Source organism: Protopterus annectens, chromosome 15.part0 (genome assembly GCF_019279795.1).
Source record: "Protopterus annectens isolate FY-2018-M chromosome 15.part0, PAN1.0, whole genome shotgun sequence".
Classification (NCBI taxonomy): Eukaryota; Metazoa; Chordata; order Ceratodontiformes; family Protopteridae; genus Protopterus; species Protopterus annectens.
Window position 1 is genome coordinate 90761094 of NC_056749.1, and position 18170 is coordinate 90779263.

Below are 18170 nucleotides of genomic sequence, written 5' to 3' on the forward strand. Positions count from 1 at the left end.
GTAAAATGTTGCTCAAAGCTAGGGACATACCTGCCTGGGACACACATTTAGCGAGCTCAGTCATGTCTCTCTTCATACAGTTCAGGGAGGTACATCTCAAGTCGTTCACACCAACATGGACTATGACAGTGTCATAACAGTACTTGTTGTTGAGAGACTTGAGAGCGTGTGTGATATGGCGGATTCCGGCACGTGACAAACAACTAACCTTGACTTTCTCCTTACCCAGCCTGGTGAGAGGCACATCTGTGCATCTCACAATGGAGTATCCTATGCCTAAATATGTTGGGTTTATGGTTAGACCTTAGTGGCTGTAAGACACAGGTGTGTGGAATATGCCTGGTATGTGGTGTGGAGTGTGGTGGAGTCTGCGTATGTTTTTGCCTCTGTTATCTTCTTTGTTTGGGTTTGTTTTTGTTTTTGTTGAGAACCTCCACATATGTGGGTGTGTGTTGTGCAGCTGTGGGTGGTGTTTGAAGTGTAGTGATTGTGTTGATAACCTTCTCAGTGCCAGATATACTGGCTTGTAAGGGAGACATCATAGTCCAGGTTCTTAGTGTAATTGCATCTCTCATAAATTGCGTTCCTAAGTGGTAGCAATAGATGGTTATCCATGTACATAAGGCAGTTGCTACACTGTCTCAAGATGGCCATATCAACCCGGCTGGCAAGAGTAACTGTAGAAAATTGGACATCCATATTTGTCAGAATCGTAGGGAGAGAGGGCCTAAAGCCCAAGTGCTTAAACCAAAACTAAGAGGTTTAGAATATTAGAATTTTAAAAAAGCAGCAATAAATGCAGCAGAAAAGATGCAATTGAACACTTTAGAGAACAAGTAGCAGAAAAAGCAAGATGAATAGGGTAGTAGAAGACACAAATACTGTAAAAGCAGCTGAATACAGTTTTTTTTTTAGTAAAGTGGAAAGGGAGAAAGGAGAAACGGAAGATAATTCAAGGTTAAGAAACTAAGGAGAGTGGCCTTCCCAAATGTTCTCTCTGTATTAGGTAGAAAGAGCTAATGAGACTGGACTTGGAGGACTGTCCCAGATCAAATTTACAGTAGTGGCAGGCAACTGCAAAACTACCAAGAATGCTTTTAACTGCAAACAAATCAGTTATAAGATACACTCCGTGGCATGAAAATCAGAACAAGCAAACAGATTCTTAACAAATGGAGAAAATTTCCAGTTAATACTTTTCACACAGTGAAGCTTAGCTAAAAAAAGATTTACCAACAATGTGACAGTATTAGGTGATTTAACAGGCCCAGTAAGGCAGACAATTGCAGTACAACACTGCAGATTAGTTTATAGCAGTAAAATACAGTAAAAAGTAGGCAGCAGACAAAAAAGTGCAATAAATGGTAAGAATAAACAATGACTAGTAAAAATAAACAAGAAAACAGGATACTTGTTGTAATATATCACATATTAGAGTTGTGGTCAGTGCCCCTCCTCCGTTCAGCTCAGTGTGAATAAGCAGAAACCCTCTGAAAGGTAGGGCTTAATTACCAGAAGGTTCAAAAAGTACAGTTTTGTACCTACCATAAATGTAGATGTTCGAAGATCCACATTGCTGCAGTCCTTACACTTGGGTAGTCCGCTGTCCTCGGTCGGCCCGAATATCAAAGTATTAGGCTGACGTCGGTCAAGGCGGTTAAGACTGACATCAGGACGTCAGGGTACAAATGCGCATGACCGACGTCATATCCTCAGTCTTTTCTTGCCCCAGATGTCAGAAGACCCTAAACAGACAGGTCGTGACCAACAGACAGCAAAAAACAACCAACCAGCCTTGCACTAATCATATGTACAATATATACAATATCCACAATATTCACAACCCAAACCACACAACCGCCTCTAACTACAGAGGGGAAGGAGGGAGGGTAAATTGGACTGCAGCAATGTGGATCTTCGAACATCTACATTTATGGTAGTTACAAAACTGTACTATGTTCTTCATCTCACATTGCTGCAGTCCTTACACTTGGGTAGAATCCCAAAGCAGAGGTAAGGGAGGATGGCAAAACTATAAAGCAGTAGGAGCTGCCAAAATGCCCTGTAAAATTGCAGTGGCAAAACCAGCCCTAGATTTAGAGTAAAGTGGAAGGTGGTAATGCTTAGAGAAAGTATGCACTGAACTCCAAGTAGCTGCCTCCAAAATATCTTTAGTAGCCACCCCTTAAAAGCTGTAGAAGTGGCAGTAGCCCTAGTGGAATGAGGCCTAATCCCAGCTGGAATCTCCTTACCATGATGGGAATAACAGAAAGCAATACAAAACCCAATCCACTTGAAATAGTTTGTTTTGACACAGGCTTGCCCTGAGAACCCAAAGCAAATGAAACAAATAACTGCTGAGACTGCCTGAACCCTTTAGTTCTGCTTAAATAATATCGCAACTGCCTGTGTATATCCAAGGTGTGCAAAATCTTTTCCCCTTTATTTTGGGGTTTGCATAAAAAGTAGGCAAATGAATAGTTTGGTTTAAAGCCACACTAGAAACCACTTTAGGCACAAAGGAAGGATTAGTACGTAAAGATACCCTATCCTTATGGAAAATTAAGAAAGGCTCAACCGCCATAAGGGCCTGTAATTCAGAAACCCTTCTCGCAGAGGTAATGGCCAACAAAAAGCAGTCTTCCATGATAAATATTTCAACTCAGCAGTAGCTGCAGGCTCAAAAGGTTGTAGAGTGAGTTTCTCCAACACAAAATTGAGATCCCAAGCAGGAGTAGGAGCTCTCTGGGGGTCTTATATTCTTTGCCCCTCTAAGGAATTGCTTAAACAAAGGATGAGAAAACAATGGTGGGTCACAGTCATAGTGAGCAGAAATTGCTGCAGCATGAACCTTAATAGAAGAGAAGGACAAACCCTTGTCCAGTAACTCAGCAAGATATTGAAGAGCCACACTTAAATTAGGCTTAGAAACATCAAATTTCTTTGCTGCACTCCAAAATAAAAATCTCTTCCATTTATCTGCGTACACTTTCCTTGTACTAGGCCTTCTGGCCTCCAAAATAACATTCAAAACTTGCTGTGGAAGCTGAGACCCTCCAGGGTTTAAAACAGAATATGCCAGGCTGTTAGATGAAGAGAGTGAAGTTTGACATTGAGCAAATGACTGTTCTCCTGAGACAGCAGGTGTGGAATCGAAGGCAAAGGCCATGGAGGCTCCCGTACCAGACTTCTCAGTAATGGGTACCAGTGCTGTCGAGGCCAATCTGGAGCTATTAAAATCATCTTTGGCTTGTCCTGTCTGACCTTTAGGAGTACCTTTGGGAGGAGAGGCAGAGGTGGAAAGGCATACACATGAAGATTGCTCCAATTGAAAGAAAGAGCATCCACTTTCCAAGCTGTGGGATGAAACCTTTTGTGCAAAACTTTGGCAGCTGGTAGTTTAGTGGAGAAGCGAACAGATCTATGTCTGGAGTTCCCCATGACACTGTCAATTTCTGAAATACATGAGGATCCAATTTCCACTCGTGGGGATCCATAATTGCCTGCTCAACACATCTGCTAAGGAGTTCTGTGCTCCCGGCAGAAACCTTGCCTGAAGATTTAGCTGTAAACTGAGAGCAGTCTCCCACAAAATCATTGCTTGCCTGCATAGAGGATAAGAATGTGTTCCCTCTTGCTTGTTGATGTACCACATGACAGTTGTGTTGTCTGTTAGAACCAACACCTGCCCTGGAAGAAGTAAATCCTTGAAAGCTATTAATGCAAATTGGACTGCTAACATCTCCTTCAAGTTGATATGTAGATGTTGTAGTCTGGCAGGCCACGTGTCTTGTATCCACTTTCCATTTAGATGAGCTCCCCAAGCTTTGTCTGAGGCATCTGTCGTTAGAATCTGACTCGCCTCTGGCCGGGTCACAGAGAGTCCCTTGTTTAAGTGACATTCCTGAGCCCACCACAAAAATTCCTTTTGAATGCAAGGTATTATCTGAATGACAGTGTCCATATCTTGGCAATGCTGTGTCCATACATTTTTGAGATACCATTGTAGCTTCCTCATATGCAGTTTGGCATTGGGAAGCACCAGAATACAAGATGCCATGAACCCCAAGGCTTGAAGGACTGTCCTTGCAGTCAGCCTGGACTGATGAGACAATTGATGGAAGTAAAGGGAAAGATTCTTTTGTTTGTCCGGGGTCAAAAAGGCCATCTGGGATGCTGTATTCAGTCTCACACCCAGAAAGCACATGTCCTGAGAGGGTACTAGACTGGACTTTATTTCGTTCACAGAATACCCCAGGCATCTTAGCACTGCTATCACATATTGCAAATGATGAAGAAGTTCGTCCCTTCCTTGGGCCAGAATCAGGCAATCGTCCAAATAAGGATAGATCTGTATTCCTTTTAGCCTGAAGAAAGCTATCACTGGAGCCAGAACCTTCGTGAACACTCTGGGCGCAGTAGATAAGCCAAAGGGCAATGCAGAGAACTGATAATGAGAAGTCCCAGCTCGAAACGCAGATACTTCCTGCAACTTAGCCTGATAGGAACATGAAGGTAAGCCTCCTTGAGATCCAGAGTTACCATCCAGTGATCTTTGCCCAGCAGAGGTAAAAGCTGTTGTAACGTCAACATTTTGAACTTGGGAATGTCCAGATAAGTGTTGAGGATAGATAAATCCAAAATTGGTCTCCACGTGTTCCCCTTCTTTGGTACTAGGAACAGGCGAGAATAAAATCCTAGGCCCACTTCTGGCAGAGGGACCAGCTGTATGGCCCCTATTTGAAGCAGCAGAGAAATTTGTTTGTGAGCCTCTATTCTTTGCTGAGGAGGAACGTCTGGCATGCCTTTGAAAGGAGGCAAGGTATGGAAATAAAACTTGTAACCTTGGTGTATGATATCCAATACCCATCTGTCCTGGGTAATTAAACTCCAATTTTCTTTGAAGAGTGCCAACCTTCCTCCCAAAGGTGCTGCCAGACAAGAAGGCTCTGGCAGCTGAAAAGGTAGGTCATTGGGCCTGTTTACGAAAGGACTGGCCCCTGCCCTCACCGAAGACTGTGCAGGTGAACTCCGTGTTCTAGGTCTGAAAGAGCCCTGAGCTCTCTCTCTACCACGACTAGATCTTCCCCTAGACTGTGAATCATAAGAAGGGTACGTCCACCCCTTAGCAGGCCAATTCCTACTAAACTTGGAGGCTGAACTTGCAAAAATCTTTAACAGCCTGCATAGACTTAGCCTTGTCTTCCATTTTCTTTAAGACTGCCTCCACAGGTGAACCAAACAACACATCAGACTGTAAAGGAGCATCTAAAATCCTTGTCTTAACATGGTCAGATAAATTCTGATCCCTCAGCCAGGCGTGCCTGCGAAGAACTGACCCAGTGGCAGCCACCCTAGACGAGGCCTGTACAGCATCAAAACCACATTGTAAAGAATGCTTACCCACCTGTTCAGAAACATGTACCAAATCTTGTAATTCTTTACACTCAATGCCTTCCGCCAGAGCATCTACCTTAGACTTCAATTGAGAAAGAAGATAGTTTTGATATTTCAACATGTGAAACTGGCAATTCAAAGCCCTCATAGCTAAGGTGGAAGAAGTATAGACTTTCTTTCCCCATCTATCCAAAGCTCTGGCCTCTTTATCTGGAGGAACCGGATTTTTACAACAGAGGCCTTGACGCCCTTAGGTCCCTGACTAACAGTTTCTGGGTCCGCCCTAGGACTCTTATAAAGATATTTATGAGCTTCAGGCACCCTGTAATACCTGTCCGGTTTAACAGGAGCAGGAGGCAAAGAATCAGGATTAAGTGAAGCCTCTGCAAACACATCTTCCACAACATCCAGAACAGGTGGTATAGCCAAAGGCCTATGCTGGGGTAAAAGCAAAATTCCCTAAGCCTTTTCCTGGAATCAGAGAAGTCCTGACCTTCCCACTTAAAATGTTCCCTCATGGAATGAAGAGTCTCTGAAAAGAAAAATCCTCTGGAGGAGAAGCAGAAGGAGTAGAATCATCCACATCAGAATCAGAATAAGGAGAATACTCCTGCAAGTCTTCAGCCGAAGACTCTGAAACATCCAAGCCTGCTCAAAACTCCCCAACTCTGGTTCCACCCTAGGCCTCTTATCAGGAGGGGCAAAGAACCTCTAATCAAAGTAATTAAATCTTCTGCCATTTTAAGCATGTGCTTCTTGGGCACAGATCCTGATGAACTAGGAGTGACACCAACAGAAGCTAAACCTGGCCTGCCTCTGGGAGAAGCCTTGGAAACAGAAGGAGAGGGCCTAACCACCCTAGGAAGGGAGGGAGTACAGTAACCTGAGAAGCCCCTTCAGCCTGACCTGCCTCCTGAGAGGCCACATCCTGCAATATCAAAGTCTCCCCTGGGACTCCAGAGAAGCCTCCGCGGAACCACCGGTTCCACTGACGCCTCTAAAGAACCGGCGTCCGCACGGACGACTCTTCTTGCCTGGGTTTAGCTGCTTTGTCTTTGCGCTTCTTGAAGAAGTGGGCGCCGGAGCATCCGGCGGCATATTATAATTGCACCGCTTCCAAGACCAACCTGGCACAATCTACCTTCGCTTAATAGTGCGCTTATTCTACCTAGCTCATATGCGACACCCGACAACCTCGTGCCCAGCCCCCAAACAAGGAATACACAAAGTATGATAATCTCTATGCGGTATCGGTTTCCCACAAGAAATACAGTTATTCACTTTTTCTGACATCCGGTAAACCACTGAGGCAAGAAAAAACTAAAATATTCCCCAACGGGGTACTTAGCCAACTTTGACTCGGTCTGAAACTCCGAATTCGAAAAATTTCAGAACGCCGAACGGCACTTGCAACGCTGCTTCTGCATCGGACCATGCGGCAAAAAAGACTGAGGATATGACGTCGGTCATGCGCATTTGTACCCTGACGTCCTGATGTCAGTCTTAAGCGCCTTGACCGACTTCAGCCTAATACTTTGATATTCGGGCCGACCGAGGACAGTGGACTACCCAAGTGTAAGGACTGCAGCAATGTGAGATGAAGAACATCTGAAACAACTTAAAAGCTCAAAAGAACAAATGAGGTGCTTACTCCAAGGCATAGACCAGCCAGCCGGTACCAGCCAGTGGACAATCAGTATGATCCTCTCACTAAAGTGAAGAATGGGTTCTGCTCAATCAAGATGGCCTGGAAAATGTGCTCAGAACAAACATCCACTCCAAACAAACAACCAGACCTAGAGACAGCAAATCTGAAACTGGACTATGCTACAGCTACTGGCTACACTATTTTAGGCAGAAAACACTACAGAAATGTTTATCACAGTAGAAGATCAGCAATGAGACATTAAATTAAAGTTTTACACAGAAAAAGAAGCAAGGAGACTCTAGAGAATGCTTTTAAATGCAAACAAATCAGTTGTACAATACACTCCTTGGCAGAAAAATTAGAACAAGCAAACAGATGCTTAACAAATGAAGAAAATTTCCAGTTAATACCTTTCACACAGTGAAACTTGGCTACAAAAATATCATCATCCCTTAGGACTCAACTAAAGGCTTACTTAAATGGCAGAATTACATGCTGGTATATATATATAAAATAAAAGAACAGGATAAAGAATTAAATACATTACAAAAGAAAATAGATACAATAAAAATAGATAAAATAAAGTCAGACCTAAAACCAAATAACACTTAGGACTCAACTAAAGGCTTACTTAAATGGCAGAATTACATGCTGGTATATATATAAAATAAAAGAACAGGATAAAGAATTAAATACATTACAAAAGAAAATAGATACAATAAAAATAGATAAAATAAAGTCAGACCTAAAACCAAATAACACTATTAGTCAGTCTGAGCTAAAAATTTGAATACAAACTACATTGAAATTCTAAGTCATAAAGTTCCAATAAACTTGGAAAAACGAAAACTTCAAACATATTCAGTGAACTCATCAAACTTATATAAACTTGCTATTAGATCTAAGAAAATGAATAAATTAAATCACATTAAATAAATCATATTACAAATAAATACAAAAGAAAAGAAAGCAGACATTAAGGATATTCTTGAGTGCTTTACAATATTGTATGAAAATAATTAAGAATTCAAACAGCTTAGTAAATGATAAGATAGTAGATAGTTTCCTAAAGGAAAGTATAAATAATAAATTAACAAATGGACAATTAAATAAAACTGATAGACCTTTTATTTTAAAAGAAAAGATCAAATTAAAAAGTTAAAACATAAGTCTCCTGGTTCAGATGATCTTATACTTGAACTTTATAAACTATTGCCAGATAATGTAGTCTTCTTAACAGAAAAGGTTTTTAGGGAAATAAAAAAAATACTTCAGAGGTTCTCCCATCATGAAAACATTCCCTCATTTCACCTGTTCTAAACAAGACCAAAAATCCTTCAAAGTGTTCTTCTTATAGACCCATTTTACTCCTAAATGTTGACTATAAGATATTCATATCTATTTTAGCAAATAGATTTAATCTAATACCAAAATTAAATTAACACTGATTAAACAGGTTTTATTCTGAATAGACAGCTACACGATAATATAAGGATACATACACTAATAGACTACTGCAAATAAAAATAAGAAAGAACGTTCTATCAGTCTTGATTTAGGCAAAGCTTTTGATTAAGTCAATTAGCCTTATCTATTTAAAGTTGCTGCTGTTGTGACTTTCAGCTTTTCCCGGTTTTGGGTCGCCACAGCGGAACGCCGGTCCGCTAATGATTGGTAGTTGATTTTTACATGCCGAGTTACCAGCCCTGACGCACAACCTTCAACGAAGGTGCGCCCATTCACGCATGTCTCCACGCAGAAGATGCTCTAGCTGAGAATCGAACCGGACAGCATCTAACTGTGAGGCGACAATGCTACCGCAGCTATTTAAAGTACTTAAAGAATATAACTTCTCAGCTGAGGTAATAGCATTACTTTCAAAGTTTACATTAATTCTTGTGTTTACATCAAAATAAGTTCCTTTATTTCTAATTCCTTTAAACTACAAAAACGTACTAAAACAAGGTTGCGCACTATATCTCCACTACTTTTTGCACTAGTAACAATTATTAGGTCAAACAAACATTTAGTGTATAAAAATAGATAATTTGGAACTAAAGATTAAACTCTTTGTGGATAATATTCTGTTTACAACAGGAAATACAGAAAAATCACTAGAACATATAATTAGTTCTATGAGGCAATTTTAAACTATTTTGAACTTTATTTTAATCATAAGAAAATGAGCACATTAATATAGAAGGCATTAACAATTTCATATAAAAATATTCTGATTTTGATTGGATTAACTCTCAAATTAAATATCTTGGTATCCTCATTACGTCTAATATTAAGAAAATGATGCAAGTGAATTTTGAACAGGTTACTGATAAAATTACAAGTCTAGTCATAAGTTGGAATACATTTTTGTTACTATAAAAGAACTCAGTGTTAATTAAAATGGTAATTCTCCCTAAAATATTTTCTGTCATGCAAACTGGACCCTGGACATATGGGTCTAATAACTGACAGCCCTAAAAGCCAAGGTAGCAGAGGTATAAACCTTACCTAGCCTCTCCATAGTTCTTATCTTTATCAGAATGAAGCAACTTAGTAGAAGGCAGCAACTGACATGGTTTGTCAGAAGCCACAAACACCACATAATGGTCAACCAAAGGACACTATATTGAAACATGCAGTCTTCAGACACCTATAAAACCTATTGGGTTTCTTGGAGGCAGAAGGCTGGGAATCAGAAGCCTTAGAAGCAGTAGAAAAGGCATCCAAGAAAGAAGCAAAACATTAGGAACAGCAAAGGTCTAGGATAGTTCATTTACAGGAGCTCATAATACCTCTTCTGTACCTCAGAAACCTGGGGACAATTCAATTTAAAAAAAATGCCATCATTCTGGAGATTGTGTCCCCAAAAAAAATTTCTTTGAAAGGGAGTGTCAGGACTAATTGATTCCTCTTCCTCACACCCGCAGTCTAAAGGAGATGGAATCAGATGAATAAGCAAGGGACTCCTCATCTGAATCCACCCAGAGGAATACTGTTCCCTGGGTCTTCTGAGAGGAGTAGAGGACCACGAGGCAGCTGGAACAAAAAGTCCATGAGGAGGTTTCAAAGCCATCAAAGCATTAAACAACCCCTGAAATTTTGCAATTCACTTTGTAGGTCCTTAGGAGTTGGAAAACAATGCTTAGTTTTTTTGCTTTTTCTTCAAGGGGATATCCTCCTTATATAGCTTAGAAGGCTCAGACCCCAGACAGGATTCACTAATTGTAGTCGGGACTTCCTCTCTGATCAAAATCTGAGGAACACCCCTAGGAACCTTGGAAATAATCAGGGGCAGTTCCCCCTGAACATCTAAAGCAGATGTCTGCAAGGTCTACAAGGACGTGCATAAGGTTGGATCCACGATGGCCTCCAAAGTGCTCATGGCAGAAGAATCCAATTTCAGAACCAAGTTATCTTCCAGGCTCTCACTTGCCTCAGGAAAGACGTCAGGCAGAGGCTGCAGAGGAGAAGAATCTGACCTAACTTTCTTGGCTACCTTCTTCATGGATGGCTGTCGCTCAGAGTGGGAATTTCCTTCCATCAGGTCTTCTGCTAAAAGCTTAAGATGCTGGTCCTCTAAATACTAAGTCAAAGAAGAGAGACGTCTACAGATGGTTTTAGGAGCAAAGGCCTGACAAAGTGAACAGGACGTATGGTTGTGGGAAGCACCAAGACAAATAAGTACTGCTTATGACAGTCTTTATGGGGAATCTGTCTCCCACACTGGCATTTATAGGTTCATAGGTAGGTACTACGCTATCGGCCCAAGGGCCTAAGTAAGCCTAGCCAACAAGGTTGCCTGGCTTACGCCACCCAAGAAAGTTAATTTCCTGTGCCCCTGTCAAGCAGAGCCACAGAGGTGATCCCTGGGGTGTATTTCCTATTTCCCATCCACTCATCAAGATTTTTCTTGAAGAGTGCTAATGAGGAACTTGGCTTGACATAGATGGGTAGCTTGTTTCATGTCCTGTTTATTGTGGTGACAAGGTTTAGGTCCCTAGAGCATGTAGCTTGGAGGAAATGGGATTTCTTTAGGTGTAGCATGTCCAACATCTCTGGGTTTAACATAGCTTTATATGTTACACAGAGATCTCCTCGGAGTAGGCGATATGCTACAGAGTAAAGCTGGAGTTTTTTGAGACAGTCAGTGTAGGGCATCTGTTTGAAGCCAGTAATCCTCTTTGTGAGTTACTTCTGTGGCCTTTCCAGCTGCTGCAGATGTCTTGTGAGGTACATTCCAAAAGGGGCGTTGTACTCTATAATGGGGCTAATGAGTGCCGAGGAGAGGGGAACAATGACTTCTTTCCTGGAAGAGAACCCTTTTGTGATGAGGTGTGCCACATAGAAGGATTTCCTGACTACTGTGGCGATGGGTTTATCAAAGGAGAGGCTACTGTCCACCTTTGTCCCAAGGTCTCTTATTACACATTTGGTGTTAAGTAGACCGCCATTTATGTGGTAGTTCATGGGTACAGAGTTTTTACCAAAGGGGATGACAATGCACTTTTTGGCATTGAGCTTGAGGCCATGGCTCTGACACCAGGCATTTGTCTCAGTGAGACCCTTCTGTAGGATGTCCACATCATTTGGGGACTTGACTATGGCTCCTAGTTTGTAGTCATCTGTGAACTTCATTAGCCAGAGGCCTTCTGTGTTAGCCTGTACTTCAGGGAAGTAGACAGGTAGGACTCCTCTTGTGTATATTTACCCTTCTTGGATGACATGAAACCCCACAAGCAACAATTCAAAATAAAAAGATAAGATAAAAAAAATTCCAAATGGGATGCTTATCTGAAACAACTTGGTGAACCATCAAAGGAACAGGCATTCAGACAAATGATAAAGACATGGAGTTCGTTCTGGAGGCGAAGTAGTTCTGAAGATGGTACATCCAGACGTCACCTTTATGCCCTATGCTACACAAGTAGCATGTGTGTGACGTACAGCATACCTTAAAGCAGCCTAAAGGCTTTGGTATACTGGACATATGTTGGGTTGCCCTTAGCAGGGGACCCCTACTGTAATGAATACTGCAACAGTGAAATGAAAGGGCATCAAATAATTTCCATTTCCTGCAATACAGATTGTGAGTGAATTCTTTTTGGGAACGGGACAAACTTCTAAGTGCATCAGACAAAAGAGATGGCTAACACCTGAACTGGAGAATTCCAGTTAGTTTGAGGATGAGAAGGTCTGGGAAAAGTAGACCCTATGTTGACTGCAATATACAGGGGGAAGGGGAGAACAAGATCTGCTTGGGCAAAAGGGGCAACGACAGACACCATGCATTTGATTTCTTTCAGCAAAAATCTAGGGATCGGGACTAAGACTGGAAAGGTATACAAAAGTTGGGGGAGGGCATTACTTGACTACAGTGTCCCTTTGTGACTGTCCCTGTAGAAGGATCATGGGAAACAACTTGCTTCACTTGGTTTTGTCTGAAGAAGCAAACAGATGGCTGCAAAGATGGCTCTAGTGATAGAATACCTGCTGTGCCACAGATGGATTGAGACATCACTTGTCAGGCATTAGGATTGACCTGACCTGCTTAGCCTGTCCAGAAGTATATCCAGAATGTGCATTGCCGCAAGAAAATGATGCAAGGCCATCGCCCACTATTAAACCTTCACAACTTCAAGGGAGAGAGAATATGAACCGGCTCCACCTTCCTTGTTGATAAACCAAATCCCCAGCATGCTGTCTGGATAGAAATCACCCCATAGAAAGGCAGTCTTTGGGTTCCTGTATGCTAAAAAAACTGTCCACATCTCCACTGATCTGAAAACTGGCATCTTCTGCAGTCCATAACCCTTGCACCATCTTCCCATTGTAATGCCTGATCCTCTCCCCCCACAATCACACACACACAATAGTAACTACTTCCTCCACAAAGTGAACACTGCCTGCTGGAATGTTCACAGGAGGAGTCCTACCTCCCTCTGTAGCTGCTGTCCTCCAATATTGGTTACAGTGATCCGAGTCGAGTGGGATTGTAAAAGTTGACACCAGGGCACTCTGAGGAGCTAACAATTAAGTTATAATAAAAATACAGAGTACACATGAAACAGTGGTGCTCATGATAAAATGAAAGCCAGAGGATTTAAATGCGTTTTGAAGAACCTGCTAAAGCCAGCCACTGTGCGGAACTTAACCTTTGGAGAATAAGGTTCCAAAGAAAGGAGGCCTGTTAAAAAGCTTTGAACTCCAGAAACTTCCATCCACACTGTAAAATTCTCCAATAACCCAAGTGAAAAAGAATATTGTAAAGGTGTTACTGTAGACCTAGGAAATCCTTTAGGTAAAGGGACCACTGAAACTGCTGTGTTACATTATTTTATACCTAAGTATGTATATATCTATAACATTTATATTACTTTTTTTCGAAGATGAGGCCAAAAGTAGTCTGGGGATAGCTCAGTCACCCAGTTAACACTGGGGCCCATACAACTTTATTTGAATTTGTTTACCAGGTTGGCCCAGCTAGACAACGCCATGAGAGAGAAGCTCCAAAAGAAAACAATGTGTGCATTATACCAACAGTTCATTACACTGAATAACAAAATACAAAAAATATAATTCAATAACAAAATGCAAAATATATATATATATATATATATATATATATATATATATATATATATATATATATTTGATCAAACTATTAGTTTACCTAGAATGTGGAATGTATAGAGAGAAAGAATAAAAAGTTAAATATAGCTTTTATAAATATAATAAATATATTATTATAAATATAGTTATATAGCTGGTTCGGGGGGGTGGGGGGCAGACAACCAGTAGTGAAAAAGTTGTAAGCATGCTAAAATTGTTTTGAAAGAATGGAGCAGCAGTAATGAGGATAAGAGAGAGGTAGCAGGAAGCAACGGAAGGAAAACTAGATGAACTAATTAAAACAAAACAAAATGTCTTTTGGTAACATTTGGTAACGTTCTTAAAATTTGTTTGTTTAAACTAATGACTGAGGAATGCAACACAGACCAGACCTTTCCATGGTTAATACTCCATGACCATTTTAGACTCTTTCAAAGCGCTTTGACACTGCACACATCTACAGTACAAATATTTACATAAACAGCTTGAAAGTACAAAGATGGATGAGGACAGAGTAGTAAATAAATTGATAAATACTGCTAACATATAAAATCAGTAAAGTAGGGTTTAAAAAGAAATAAATACCACTTCAGAAATGTGCCAAGGTACAAAAATCATATATAACACTATTAACTTATGGCACCCTGAAAGTGAGGAGGTAATGTGCTTTTGACTGTGTAAAACCTAAGTTCTGAATACTGCCAGATAATATATGCCATTTACCTCCCATTACACCACTGAAAAATGTCTGACACTTTTACCTGAAGTCCTGAATGTCCACGTACTCGGATTCTCTCTTTAACATGTAGTGTTTGATCAGTCCTTCACGTTGCATAGACTGGTTGCTTGGCTCAAAAAGCTTCCTTATTGTGTTGTCTCGTCTGAGTTGATCAGTTCGTCCATTTGGCTTTTCAGCAGGCAACCTGAAACCAGCCAAAAGTAAAGACCAACTGTGACCCAAGTCAAACCTCAATATCTTTTCTCTACTTCACATAAAATTACTGATCCCATTTTTCAAAGACCAAAAAAAGACAGTGATGCACTCGTTCAGTTTTACTACACAGCATCTAAAGCAATATTCAGCCAAAAATTTCAATTCCTTCAATTAAAACACAAGAAGCTTCAAAAGGCAGAAAACACAATGAGTATGTAAAACAGATAATGAAATGGCATGAATAAACAGACACAAAAGAAAAAGTACAGTTTTGTACCTACCATATATGTAGATGTCCGATAGGTATGCAACTGCAGTCCTGACATATGGGTTTGTCCTGCCTCAGGCAGCCCTTCGGTCGGCCGGATTCCAAAGTCTGGGTCCGGCGTCGGCTGATGTCGCCCTTTCCCAGCGCCAGAGCCTGGGGTATAAAAGCGTCAGCCGACGCCATCTTCTTCAGTGTTTCTTGCCCCAGATGCCAGGTGCCCTCTAAGGAAGGCTAAATTTTGAAAATAGAGAAAAAATTCCAGACAAGTACAACAACATAAAAACAAATACACCATAAAAGATTACCCCAGGTAGCTAAAATGAGGGGTAGAAACCCAAAAGAATACCACAGAGGGGTAGGTGGGAGGGAAAACCTGACTGCAGTTGCATACCTATCGGACATCTACATTTATGGTAGGTACAAAAAGTACAGTTTTGTACCTACCATAAATGTAGATGTTCGAAGATCCACATTGCTGCAGTCCTTACACTTGGGTAGTCCGCTGTCCTCGGTCGGCCCGAATATCAAAGTATTAGGCTGACGTCGGTCAAGGCGCTTAAGACTGACATCAGAACGTCAGTGTACAAATGCGCATGACCGACGTCATATCCTCAGTCTTTTCTTGCCCCAGATGTCAGAAGACCCTAAACAGAAAGGTCAAAACCAAAAGACAGCAAAAAACAACCAACCACCCTTGCACTAATCCTATGAACAATATATATACAATATGTACAATATTTACAACCCAAACCACACAACCGCCTCTAACAACAGAGGGGAAGGAGGGAGGGTAAATTGGACTGCAGCAATGTGGATCTTGAACATCTACATTTATGGTAGGTACAAAACTGTACTATGTTCTTCATCTCACATTGCTGCAGTCCTTACACTTGGGTAGAATCCCAAAGCAGAGGTAAGGGAGGATGGCAAAACTATAAAGTAGTAGGTGCTGCCAAAATGCCCTGTAAAATAGCAGTGGCAAACCCAGCCCTAGATTTAGAGTAAAGTGGAAGGTGATAATGCTTAGAGAAAGTATGCACTGAACTCCAAGTAGCTGCCTCCAAAATATCTTTAGTTGCCACCCCTTAAAAAGCTGTAGAAGTGGCAGTAGCTCTAGTGGAATGAGGCCTAATCCCAGCTGGAACTTCCTTACCATGATGGGAATAACAGAAAGCAATACAAAACCCAATCCACTTAGAAATAGTTTGTTTTGACACAGGCTTGCCCTGAGAACCTAAAGCAAAAGAAACAAACAACTGCTGAGACTGCCTGAACCCTTTAGTTCTGCTCAAATAATATCGCAACTGCCTGTGTATATCCAAGGTGTGCAAAATCTTTTCCCCTTTATTTTGGGGTTTGCATAAAAAGTAGGCAAATGAATAGTTTGGTTTAAAGCCACACTAGAAACCACCTTAGGCATAAAGGAGGGATTAGTACGTAAAGATACCCTATCCTTATGGAAAATTAAGAAAGGCTCAACTGCCATAAGGGCCTGTAATTCAGAAACCCTTCTACAGAGGTAATGGCCAACAAAAAAGCAGTCTTCCATGATAAATATTTCAACTCGACAGTAGCTGCAGGCTCAAAAGGTTGTAGAGTGAGTTTCTCCAACACAAAATTGAGATCCCAAGCAGGAGTAGGAGCTCTCGTGGGGTCTTATATTCTTTGCCCCTCTAAGGAATTGCTTAAACAAAGGATGAGAAAACAATGGTGGATCACAGTCATAGTGAGCAGAAATTGCTGCAGCATGAATCTTAATAGAAGAGAAGGACAACCCTTTGTCCAGTAACTCAGCAAGATATTGAAGAGCCACACTTAAATTAGGCTTAGCAACATCAAATTCCTTTGCTGCACTCCAAAATAAAAATCTCTTCCATTTATCTGTATACTTTCCTTGTACTAGGCCTTCTGGCCTCCAAAATAACATTCAAAACTTGCTGCGGAAGCTGAGACCCTCCAGGGTTTAAAACAGAATATGCCAGGCTGTTAGGTGAAGAGAGTGAAGTTTGACATTGAGTAAATGACTGTTCTCTTGAGACAGCAGGTGTGGAATCGAAGGCAAAGGCCATGGAGGCTCCCGAACCAGACTTCTCAGTAAAGGGTACCAGTGCTGTCGAGGCCAATCTGGAGCTATTAAAATCATCTTCGGCTTGTCCTGTCTGACCTTTAGGAGTACCTTTGGGAGGAGAGGCAGAGGTGGAAAGGCATACACATGAAGATTGCTCCAATTGAAAGAAAGAGCATCCACTTTCCAAGCTGTGGGATGAAACCTTTTTGTGCAAAACTTTGGCAGCTGGTGGTTTAGTGGAGAAGCGAACATATCTATGTCTGGAGTTCCCCATGACACTGTCAATTTCTGAAATACATGAGGATCCAATTTCCACTCGTGGGGATCCATAATTCGCCTGCTCAACACATCTGCTAAGGAGTTCTGTGCTCCCGGCAGAAACCTTGCCTGAAGATTGAGTTGTAAACTGAGAGCAGTCTCCCACAAAATCATTGCTTGCCTGCATAGAGGATAAGAATGTGTTCCCCCTTGCTTGTTGATGTACCACATGACAGTTGTGTTGTCTGTTAGAACCAACACCTGCCCTGGAAGAAGTAAATCCTTGAAAGCTATTAATGCAAATTGGACTGCTAACATCTCCTTCAAGTTGATATGTAGATGTTGTAGTCTGGCAGGCCACGTGTCTTGTATCCACTTTCCATTTAGATGAGCTCCCCAAGCTTTGTCTGAGGCATCTGTCGTTAGAATCTGACTCGCCTCTGGCCGGGTCACAGAGAGTCCCTTGTTTAGGTGACATTCCTGCGCCCACCACAAAAATTCCTTTTGAATGCAAGGTATTATCTGAATGACAGTGTCCATATCTTGGCAGTGCTGAGTCCATACATTTTTGAGATACCATTGTAGCTTCCTCATATGTAGTTTGGCATTGGGAAGCACCAGAATACGAGATGCCATGAACCCCAAGGCTTGAAGGACTGTCCTTGCAGTCAGCCTGGACAGATGAGACAATTGATGGAAGTAAAGTGAAAGATTCTTTTGTTTGTCCGGGGTCAAAAAGGCCATCTGGGATGCTGTATTCAGTCTCACACCCAGAAAGCACATGTCTTGAGAGGGTACTAGACTGGACTTTATTTCGTTCACAGAATACCCCAGGCATCTTAGCACTGCTATCACATATTGCAAATGATGAAGAAGCTCGTGCCTTCCTTTGGCCAGAATCAGGCAATCGTCCAAATAAGGATAGATCTGTATTCCTTTTAGCCTGAAGAAAGCTATCACTGGAGCCAGAACCTTTGTGAACACTCTG

At 41.5% G+C, this 18170-nt stretch overlaps 1 protein-coding gene across 1 annotated transcript in view; it reads right to left on the minus strand.

Annotated features, from left to right (window-relative positions):
• The window catches only part of OCRL (OCRL inositol polyphosphate-5-phosphatase), a 2544778-nt gene that overhangs the window by 2075946 nt on the left and 450662 nt on the right, over positions 1 to 18170 (minus strand). The window contains exon 8 of the mRNA XM_044057236.1: positions 14416 to 14577. Within this exon, the coding sequence (XP_043913171.1) occupies positions 14416 to 14577 (162 nt within the window). The remainder of the gene's footprint in view (positions 1 to 14415; positions 14578 to 18170) is intronic.